This window comes from Poromitra crassiceps (assembly GCF_964638095.1).
Source record: "Poromitra crassiceps genome assembly, chromosome: 22".
NCBI classification, from domain to species: Eukaryota; Metazoa; Chordata; class Actinopteri; order Beryciformes; family Melamphaidae; genus Poromitra; species Poromitra crassiceps.
Genome location: NC_139647.1, coordinates 1,527,248 through 1,537,835, shown reverse-complemented (window position 1 = coordinate 1,537,835; position 10,588 = coordinate 1,527,248). Strand labels below are relative to the sequence as shown.

General features: G+C 44.9%; 1 protein-coding gene across 1 annotated transcript; it reads left to right on the top strand.

The window, feature by feature from the left end:
- The first annotated feature begins 251 nt into the window (after positions 1-251).
- chst3a (carbohydrate (chondroitin 6) sulfotransferase 3a) lies at positions 252-8,319 on the top strand. Its single transcript, XM_083658543.1, has 4 exons — positions 252-671; positions 4,012-4,176; positions 5,047-5,592; positions 6,682-8,319. The coding sequence occupies exons 2-4, from the start codon at positions 4,097-4,099 to the stop codon at positions 7,382-7,384; spliced, it is 1,329 nt and encodes a 442-aa protein (XP_083514669.1). The 5' UTR covers positions 252-671; positions 4,012-4,096; the 3' UTR covers positions 7,385-8,319.
- Positions 8,320-10,588: the final 2,269 nt, after the last annotated feature.

Here is a 10,588-nt window from a genome sequence, read left to right as displayed (position 1 = left end):
ATGCCACAGATGACAATGTAGGTGTCGTGGCATAGAGTCAAAAACATTCTGGAGGCACTTTTTCTCCAACAACGGAGGTCGTTATCCAAAATTGCAGGGTTTGGGACCACGTGACCCTTCCCAGCACAGGATGTCCCACACAAGGAGAGCGCAGCAGCAGCAGCAGCAGCAGTAGTGACGTGAAGGCAGCGTGTACCCACAGTGAACGCTCTGTGCACCGAGTGGAACACGTCAAAAGTTGGAATAAAAGTTTGGAAGCGATGATATTTTAAAACAAATATCGTTCTCATAGGTATAATTACTTTCATCAGGGGGTGAGATACATCGCACAAACCCAAAGAACCTGCGACGACAACTGCACGCGTTCACAGAAACGCTTCGATTTTTAGTGGGGGAAATATGTGAGTAGAAATGGTTTTTCTTATTTTTTCCCCTCAATAACGCATTTTCGCTGGACGTGCCCCTCTCCTCTCCGAGACGCCCGCGCCTTCGTGCTGATTCAACGGCTGCTTTTCATTCATTCGACAGCAGAAGAGGAGATGAGGAACCCCGCGTCCCTCCGCGGATACAATGAGCCAGTGTGTCAAGACAATGCAGCAAGATGCTATGGACGACACTGCTTGTAAGAAGACCAGGGACATTTTCACTGACTGCCCAGAGATCAGCTAAAGGTTTGTAGCGTCCACTAAACATCTCTGTCTCCTCACCCTCTCTGGTAGGATGCGTTTCAACCGGTTTCAATATGGCCTGTATGTTTTCAATGCGTAAAAACATATAGCCACCGGGTAAAGAGCAGGTCGACATAATAACGCGCTACGTACAGCTGTGATGATAAGAGATAACGTTATATCATTTCCCATAACATATGTTATGACGAAACGTCTAAAGTGGAGGTGCCCTCATATGCTGCAGGTTATAGCCTATAGGGCAGGCTATCCTATCGGATTAATAAACGACGATTGCGCAATACGGAGTCGAGCAGGTCGTGTGCCTTATTCCTCCAGTTGTTGTGAATGTGTAAAACAGCGCTCGTTCTTACTAGCGCACCACAGATGCAGAACCGATCTAGGCTGTATTCATTTTGGTTCACTCGTGTGTGTGTGTGTGGTGGTGGAAATGGTAGTATGGGGGATGCGCCTATGAACCCCCTCCCCCCAACACTGCACACTATCAAATGCTTTGAATGGCATTGCTGCTAGGATTTATTTTATTTTTTATTTTTTTGCCACATCAAGGGTCTAAAGCCACATCAAATAAAACAAATCCGTATAGATGAGACCTAGCTCAATAAATCATAATGGATTTCAGTATAGCTAAGCTATTTACTCAGAACACTTAATTGTTTCCATTTGAACAGCAAAGCTTTCATTGGAATTGGACTGTGCAGCATCTATCTGAGACGCTGCTTGCTTCAAGGCTTTGACGGCAGCCATTAAGTTAATTTGTAGCGCCATGATAAACGGAGTGATGTGTGTGTTTCTGCTTGAGCAGATAGTCAGATTTCCCCAAACGCTTCAGTGACTCTTGAATATGGAAAAGCGCTCAGCTCCAGCGCCGCAGCCCTGACAGTTTGACGGCTCTATGGCGTATTAAAGCTGAGATAATTGGCTGATATTTACTTACAGTGCACACACCACACACTCACTGCACACAACGGCTCCAAAACGGAGTATCTTCCCTTAATGATACGCGTTGTAGAAATGATTCACTCTCTTGACAGGTCCAAGTGGTGGGGAGGTGTCTGCATACTTTACATTTCATTTTCGGTCAAAGGGCATCCAGGTATATAGTGCAGCCGGGAATTCCCTGCCTAGCAACACAAGGGTTGCAGGTTCGAGGCCCCCCGTGTTACCGCCGGCGGCTTGGTCGGGGCGTCCATACCGGGCACAATTGGCCGTGTCTGCGGGTGGGAAGCCGGATTAAGGGTATGTGTCTTGGTCGCCGCGCTATAGCGCCTCCTCTGGTCGGCTATGTGAAGGTGGTGTAGTCCTTCACACAGTTTCACTACTGTATATAACAGCATTGAATCCATGTAACATGAATAGCCTTTGTCCACGGATGGAATTTGGAGTCTAAATCCGCCGTGTCCCTCCATGCTGGGCATTTTGACTCTGTGCCATGTGGAAGTGTTCTACTGTGGGCTGCTGGCACTCAAACACATCCCTGTTTACATTAACAGTCTCTCTCTCACACTCTCTCTCTCCCTCACACACACTCTCATCTCTGTTTACATTAGGCTAACTCTCCCTCTCTCTCTCTCTCCCTCACACACACTCTCTATACATATCTGTTTACATTAGGCTCTCTCTCTCTCCACCTAGGCCCTTCCCCCTTCCTCCCCCTCTCTCTCTCTCTCTCTCTCTCTCTCTCTCTCTCTCTCTCTCTCTCTCACACACACAGATGAGAGAGAGAACACAGATGAACACAACTGTATTTTGACCCTCATGTGTGTTTTATTTGATTATGTTTTGATATCAAAATGACTGGTTGAGCTCAGGTGATGAAGTTCATTTGATCTGTTTCTCTCCCATCCTTCTCACGACGTCTGGTGTCTTCACCACCGTGTGTCTCTTGGATGATGACTTCATGATATAGTAGAGTGTCGTGTATTTTCCGCCTACACCCATCCTCTATATGGCTTCCCATGACTTCAGCCAAATACCTCACAGTGTGCATGACCACAGCATTAAGTGATGCACAGATGCATTAGCGGTTAGCAATAGCAGCACGCATAGTTAAACATGCATAGTTTAAGTTATGTAACACCGGAAAACATTTCGGGGGGAAAAAGTGTACCAAGCGACGCCGACACGCATCATCACATCAATAGAATTGACGCAGGTTTTGACACGAAAAAACAATCTAGGTATTCTACAACCTCGCAAACAGACACACAAAGGACAACGCTTAAAGGCACAACACTGAGGCGTGTTTGGGCACAGATAAGCCAGCCGTCGCCCACATAGGGATTACAATTAAGTCAATACTGTCAAGGCCAGGGTAAGACAAAGGACTGTCAAACCAAGCCAACGGTGCTAAGATAGGTCATAATATGATTGTGAAAATAGGAAGGTTTTGAGTTTAGATTAGAAAATCTCAACTGAAGTAGCTTCCCTGACTGTAAGTGGTAGCTGGTTCCAGACCGAGAGATAGGGAGCTCGGTAGGAGAACGCTCTACTGCCTGCAGAAGCAGGCTACCACTTGTTTTGGTTTGTTTATTTTAGCTTCTTTTTTGAACCTTTATTTATCCAGGGGGAGTGTCACTCACTGAGAGCAATACTCTCTTTTTTTCAGGAGTGCCCTGTTCACATTCACACACATTCACACCTGGCCAAGCTGACCAGTACAACCACAGTCTGATCTGTTGGCCACTGATCAGCTCCACTGGAGCGGTTGGGGGTTAAGGGTCTTGCTCAAGGGCACCTCAGTGATGGTAATGAGGGAGGGGGCGAGCGCTGCCTTTTCACTTTCCCCACCCAGATTTATCCCACCGTTCCCGGGGATTGAACCGACGACCTTCCGATCAAAAGCTCGCTTGGCTAACCATTGGGCCACCACTGCCCTTTTGAGTGTCACCATAAAATCAGAAATCACATATTTACATTCTTCTTTATGTTCCATCAAGTCACTTGCGACCCTTGGACACTATAGATTTCCGTCCTCCAACTGTCTCCTGTGTGTCTTCCCAGGTCACTTCTTTTATGGTGTCAATCCATTTTGCTTTTGGTCTTCCTATACCTCCACTTCCTTCAGTCTTTCCCAGCATAATATCTTTCTCCATCCTACCCCCTGATCTCATAATATGTATAAAAAAAAAAAAAAAAAAAAAAAAAAAAGTATGTTTCTGCTTCTGGATGCTCTCTCCCAGAGACATTTCTCGTTTTTATTTGTTCAAACACTGACTTGTTGGTGTGTCTTGCCATCCATGATATTGTACATATTCAGATTAGATTTTTCAATATTTCTCCTTCTTCTTTATGCTTTTCTCATCAACTACCTTCTCTATTGCAGAAGAATGAGGCTTCTTCCAGACAGCCACCATCGACCAGCGTAACGACTGTGTGTAGACGTGCCGTCACAGACACAAGACTTAAGAATGAAGACCAAGTATGCTATAGTCTTCATCTGTATCGTGGCCCTGGTCATCATCGAGAAGGAGAGCAACATCCTGTCACGGTAAGAGAAGGAGATCAGTCTGTTATTAGAGGGATTTGTTGGAGAAGATGAGTTCCTAGATATGTTAAAATTGAGCCTTTGAATGAAGCCATATAAGAATGACTATTGACCAAAACCATGGCTTCTATGCCCCCCTCCCCCCATGTCCTATTTGTAAGTGGTTCTCAAAGGGGGGTCCGTGGACCCCCAGGGGTCCTTGAGGGGGTTCCAGGGGGTCCCCAGCCAAAAGGGGGGTGATTCATTTTTGCTATAATTCCATTCATAAGTAACACAATGACTATTTTGGTCATGGGTTTTATACACTTTCTGTAATAAAACATCTAAAAGCATCAATCTTATTATCATATGGGGGACCGCGGGACAAAATCCTATCAAATGGGGGTCTGTGGTTTAATCTTTGTCAGTTTAGGGGTCCTTCATGTGAAAGAATTTGAGAACCACTGTCTTAAGGGGAATGGACTGCTACCTCTCCTTCTAAAATGGCCAAGAAGTAGACAAGGAGTTAAGTAGCCCGCCACTGGAAATACAGGTCAGCTACCCTAAATGTCTAGCTGCTTTCCCACTCCAAATAAAACATCAACATGCTAAGAAGGCTGGTGTACTGCCCACTGGTGTTAGTGCTGGTGTACTGCCCACTGTGAGTTTGGGTGGCAGGTAGGTAGCCAGAGGGAGACCTTCTCGTAATTGGTAAGGAGTGATTGAGCAAGACTCTACTACAGCTACCTCGCTCTACCCCACCTCTAGCTCTAAGTGTAAGTTACGAGTGCCAGCTAAATGGTGAAAATATAAAGTGTTAGACATGACTCCGGAATGTATTCTGTACCATTTGTAGTAAATATATTAGCTAATCAAGCCTGTGTATCTTGCCAGGGTCTCTGATAAGCTGATCCAGAGACAGACTCCACAGCAGACCCCACAAACCCCTCTGGATTACAACGCAACACAAAATGGCTCCCTGAAAATGCTCAAACTGCTGCTGTCCAGACTCACTAATGGAAAAGTCAATTACTCCAATCTCTCTGAGGAGCAGGAGGACGAAATGGACGATATAGGCAACTACAACAACAGTGGCGGCCATAAGCACATATTACTGTTGGCCACCACGAGAACAGGCTCCTCGTTTGTCGGGGAGTTCTTCAACCAGCACGGCGACAACATGTTCTATCTGTTCGAGCCTCTGTGGCACGTGGAGCGCCTGCTGACCATGGCCACCGGGGGCGCCAACGGGACAGTGTTGTCGGGAATCTACAGGGACGTACTCCAGGGGCTCTTCCTGTGTGATTTCTCCCCTCTGGAGAAGTTCATCTCTCCGCCACCAGAGGACCACGTCACCCCGGCGCTGTTCCGCAGAGAGTCTAGTTTATCACTGTGTGAGGAATCTGTCTGCACGCCTGTGGTCAAAGATGTTTTTGAGAGGTATTGTAAATTATCTGGTTATAATCTATACTTCATTAAAGGAGAACTTCACCAAAAAACAATGCTGATTTATTTTGCACATGGTCTCTCACACATAGCGAAAACTGTAAACTGTTTTGCAGACATTCATTAAGTTTGACTGTAATTGAGAGTTGAGTTCAGTTCAGTTGTGGACCAGTGATGTGTGAGATCATGTGCAAAATAAATCAGCATTGTTTTTCGGTGAAGTTCTCCTTTGAAGGAACTATTCACCGCTTTTTAATCGTAGCTCTATCTATCCGAAATCAGGATAGTGTAATTTATTTTTGATTTTCATGTTATCTCTGTTTGGGGGGCGGCTTCAGGAGCTGCTCTACTTCCTCGAAACAGTGATGTCACTGGTTTGAGGAAGTAGAGTAGATCTTGAAACTGCGCGGCTCACATGGCTGTTATTCGAACTACACATTACACTTACTCATTTGTGTATGCCTGCATCCACGATGGAGAGCCTTAACGAGCCTTAACGAGCCATACCAGCTGGCAGGGGCGGAGTTTCTGCAGACAGATGAACAGGGAGCTCTCAGTGCAGGAAACGTAGGGAAGTTAAACGTTGGTAAAGCTGGTTGAAAAGCGGCAAATAGTTCCTTTAAGCATATTCAGTTGTTACTCATTTAATTTGACCACTTTACTGCTGGGCTTCCAAGGTACTGCTGCAGTACCTTGTGTGGGGGATTTTGTTATTCAAATGTTTTCTTTGTTCTTTCTTTGTTTTGTTTTTTTAATAGCCCCCCCCTCACTGCTGCCATGGCAGTGCAGCGGTACTGCAGCCCCCCCCCCTCACTGCTGCCATGGCAGTGCAGCGGTACTGCCATGGCAGTGCAGCGGTACTGCCATGGCAGTGCAGCGGTACTGCCATGGCAGTGCAGCGGTACTGCAGCCCCCCCCTCACTGCTGCCATGGCAGTGCAGCGGTACTGCCATGGCAGTGCAGCGGTACTGCAGCAAAGTGCTCAAACGAAATGAGAAACAACTGTAGTGTTGGTTGAATCTGAAAGAGGAACTAAACATGTACTTTTATGGCACGGTGATTCTCATGTATCTCTTTGCCCAGGTACCATTGTAAGACACGCCGCTGTGGGCCCATCAACTTTACACTTGCGTCCGAATCCTGCCTCTCCAAGGAACACCACACCATCAAGACTGTCCGTGTGCGGCAGCTGGACACGCTGCGTCCCCTGGTCGAGGACCCTCGCCTGGACGTGAGGGTGATCCAGCTGGTCCGAGACCCGCGGGCGGTCTTGGCCTCCCGCATGGTGGCTTTCTCCTCCAAGTACCAGACGTGGAAGGCCTGGGCGCAGGACGGCCAGGTGCCCGAAGACGACGAGGAGGTCAAGAGGCTGAAGGGAAACTGCGACCACATTCGGATCTCCGCAGAGGTGGGGCTGAGCCGACCCAACTGGCTGAGGAGGCGCTACATGCTGGTGCGATACGAGGATATAGCCCGCTACCCCATGCAGAAGGCGGAGGAGATGTACAGGTTCACGGGGATACCATTCAGTCCCCAAGCCAGGGAGTGGATCCTGAGGAACACACAGACCACACAGGGAGCCAGCGGGGTCTACTCCACCCAGAAGAACTCGTCCGAGCAGGCGGAGAAGTGGAGGTTTAACATACCCTTCAAACTGGCTCAGGTCGTTCAGAAGGTGTGCGGACCTACCATGAAGCTGTTTGGGTACAGGTTTGTGGACGATGAACAGTCACTACTCAATAAGTCCATCAGCTTGCTTGAGGAGAAACTGTTTCGCTCCTCGTAGCATCAAAGATGTAGCTGTGAATGGTGAAGAAAACACTGCAGACGATGGATCGAGGACAGAAGGTGCCATTGGTGTAGTATTGCACAGACCAAAAGGAACTAATTGTGCCAAGAGAGTTTCTCACTGCTTTACTGCTGTGTGGCCATTTGAGACATATAAAAGTATTCATACTTACCAGTTATGTGCCTCAAGGAATCAGAAGGGAATCAACTTTGTGTGCTAAATTATGCATCTGAACATTTTTTTTTATAATGAACATGTCACTTGAAAAATACATATTTATTTGCAAATTGTGTTTGCAGAGAAGGCAGGTATTCAAGCTTTTTTATGTCACAGTCTATATTTCATATGAATGAAATAAGCATAGTAGATGCCAAGCCTGGCTTGTAAGAGATTATTATATCATAGCCTATAGGACTTTGGATAATTCATCATATTTAGATTCAAATATCAGGGATAAACGACCTTCACAGTGAAACGGATGTGTATGTGTGTGTGTGTGTGTGTGTGTGTGTGTGTGTGTGTGTGTGTGTGTGTGTGTGTGTGTGTGTGTGTGTGTGTGTGTGTGTGTGTGTGTGCGCGTGTGTGTGTGCGCGCGCACGTGTGCACGTGTGTGTGCGAGAGAGAGAGAGGGGCAGCGTATGTTTCTGTGTATACCGTCTGTGATGTCAGTGCTAAACGCTGCCTATTTCAACCTGATTTGTGTTTTGATAGAGATGCACTAGACTACAGTAGATGATTGATAGAATCTGTTTAGTTTTTATATGGCTTTACATCATTTCACTCAGGTCAAGTGAATGTGAAATTGTATTTTGTGGTATCTTGATAATGATGCTGTGCCATCGGACCTTGATGTCTTCAACCAAATGCCATAATGGTATATAGCAATTTGTTTGTCATGTGATTCACTTGTGCCAACCCAACATGCCACAGAGAAGAGGTCAAATAAGGAAGGATTAAAGCTATTCATACAGTTATGAACTGAAGTGTGGTCCTACTCTAACCATTAAAGTCACAATCAGAGTCAAACAAGCATGATCTACTGAGGCTAGTGAAGCGACTAGGGATGTTCATTTTGAAAAATTTCCATAATCGAAAATCGGGAAAATTACCGATCAATTATCGATTAATCGATTATCGATAGCGTAATAATATATATATATATATATATATATATATATATATATATATATATATATATATATATATATATATATATATATATATATTAACTTTGGTCTGGTAATAACATTGTGCGTTCTCCGCCAGCTATAATAGCGATGCCGCTGTGTAGTAAGAATATCAGACACTAGCGCTGTGGCCAGGTAAACAAACATGTTACATGTCAGGTTACATGATGTAAGGCAATCGGCGTCTTCCAGCTTAGCTGACAGCACAAGAGTCAAATCAACAGGCCTGAGCCTCACTGAGGTCCGCAGACCGCTCGGTGCGTTTGTTTGTGTCCCCGGCGCATGCCGGTGTGAATTCCCCATGTTTAGAACAGTTTTGTTGGCACAAAGGCCCGTGCCCAGCCAGAAAACTAGAGACTATATGAAGCTCCACCTCACGTTAGTCGGCTGTGCAATGGAGTGGGGCGAGGAGGAACGAATTCCACCCAAACCTAGTCCGCTAAAAAAATAACAATAATCAATCAAAATTCCACATGATCGATTCAATTCCTTAACGATCAATTATCGATTTTCGATAATTGATGAACATCCCTAGAAGTGACTACAAACAGCAATAGACAGTGCCTAAGAGCAAACATGTCGACAAAAATATGATTATATACATTATATATTTAACATTGTATGTTTTATAAAATTATGTGATAACAGTTAAATTGCATTACTAGTATGTATCTATTACAATCACTCAATCTGAGTGGGCTATCAATCGGCAAGTTGTGGATTCTGACTTGAACTGAAACTCGTTACTGTAGCTTTAACATGAACAGCACATGTAGATTTTACACTGTTCGTGTTAAAGCTACAGGACGAGTTTCAGTCATTTACACTGTAAATGACTGAAACTCGTTACTGTAGCTTTAACACGAACAGCACGTGTAGATTTTACACTGTTCGTGTTAAAGCTACAGGACGAGTTTCAGTCATTTACACTGTAAATGACTGAAACTCGTCCTGTAGCTTTAACAAGAACAGCACGTGTAGATTTTACACTGTTCGTGTTAAAGCTACAGGACGAGTTTCAGTCATTTACACTGTAAATGACTGAAACTCGTCCTGTAGCTTTAACACGAACAGCACGTGTAGATTTTACACTGTTCGTGTTAAAGCTACAGGACGAGTTTCAGTCATTTACACGTGCTGTTTGTGTTAAAGCTACAGTAACGAGTTTCAGTCATCTACACTGTAAATGAGTGAAACTCGTTACTGTAGCTTTAACACGAACAGCACGTGTAAATGTAGCTCCTGTAAAGAGCCTCTGACTGAGTCCTGAGAGCAGAAAGAGGCTCTCTGCCATACCGTCACTCTCCACGCTATATAAAGGTGAGCACTGTGCGTCGGCTTCAATGGCAGCATTATGTGCAGCTTGGCTGAGGCACTGCTGAGCTGGCGCGCTCCTAGTCGTCATGTCACTGGATCTGTCTTATAGGTTCATATTGTGGGGCTTTTTACTGCTTTGAAAACATAACCAATAAGAAGACATTAGGATTGGCGAGCCTTGGACTCACTATTGGAACCATGAAGCAATGAGTGTAATGTTTGCATGAATTAATTCAAATATCCATAATAGTGGTGAGCTGTATTTGAGAGTAAGGACAAATGATCTGCAGTCTTTCATTTGTCACAGTGGGTTATAGGAAGAAAAAAATAATTCCAATATATGTAAAAGGACTAAGTGTTGTTCATGGAGCGGGCCACACAGGCGCGCACTGATGATGGCTTTATAGGTGCTACAAGTCGTAAGTCACTTTTACCACTCACCACTCAACTTTTTTCACTCGTTCAACTTTCTTTTTCAGTCAGTCACATATCCTGGTTATTCTTATAGGAGACTAGGGCTGCAACTAAGGATTATTTTCATAATCAATTAATCTGATTATTTTCTCGATCAATCGACTAGTTGTTTGGTCTATAAAATGTCAGAAAATGGTAGCAAATGACAATCAGTTTTTCCCAAAGCCCAAGATAATATCAGTTTACTGTCATAGAGGAGTAAATAAACCAGAAAATATTCACA

Excerpts from the sequence above, each read along its gene's own strand:
- chst3a (XM_083658543.1), top strand. The coding sequence starts at position 4,097 with ATGAAGACCAAGTATGCTATAGTCTTCATCTGTATCGTGGCCCTGGTC. Across the intron at positions 4,177-5,046 it reads GAGAGCAACATCCTGTCACG|GGTCTCTGATAAGCTGATCC; the intron begins GTAAGAGAAGGA and ends GTATCTTGCCAG. Across the intron at positions 5,593-6,681 it reads GTCAAAGATGTTTTTGAGAG|GTACCATTGTAAGACACGCC; the intron begins GTATTGTAAATT and ends CTCTTTGCCCAG.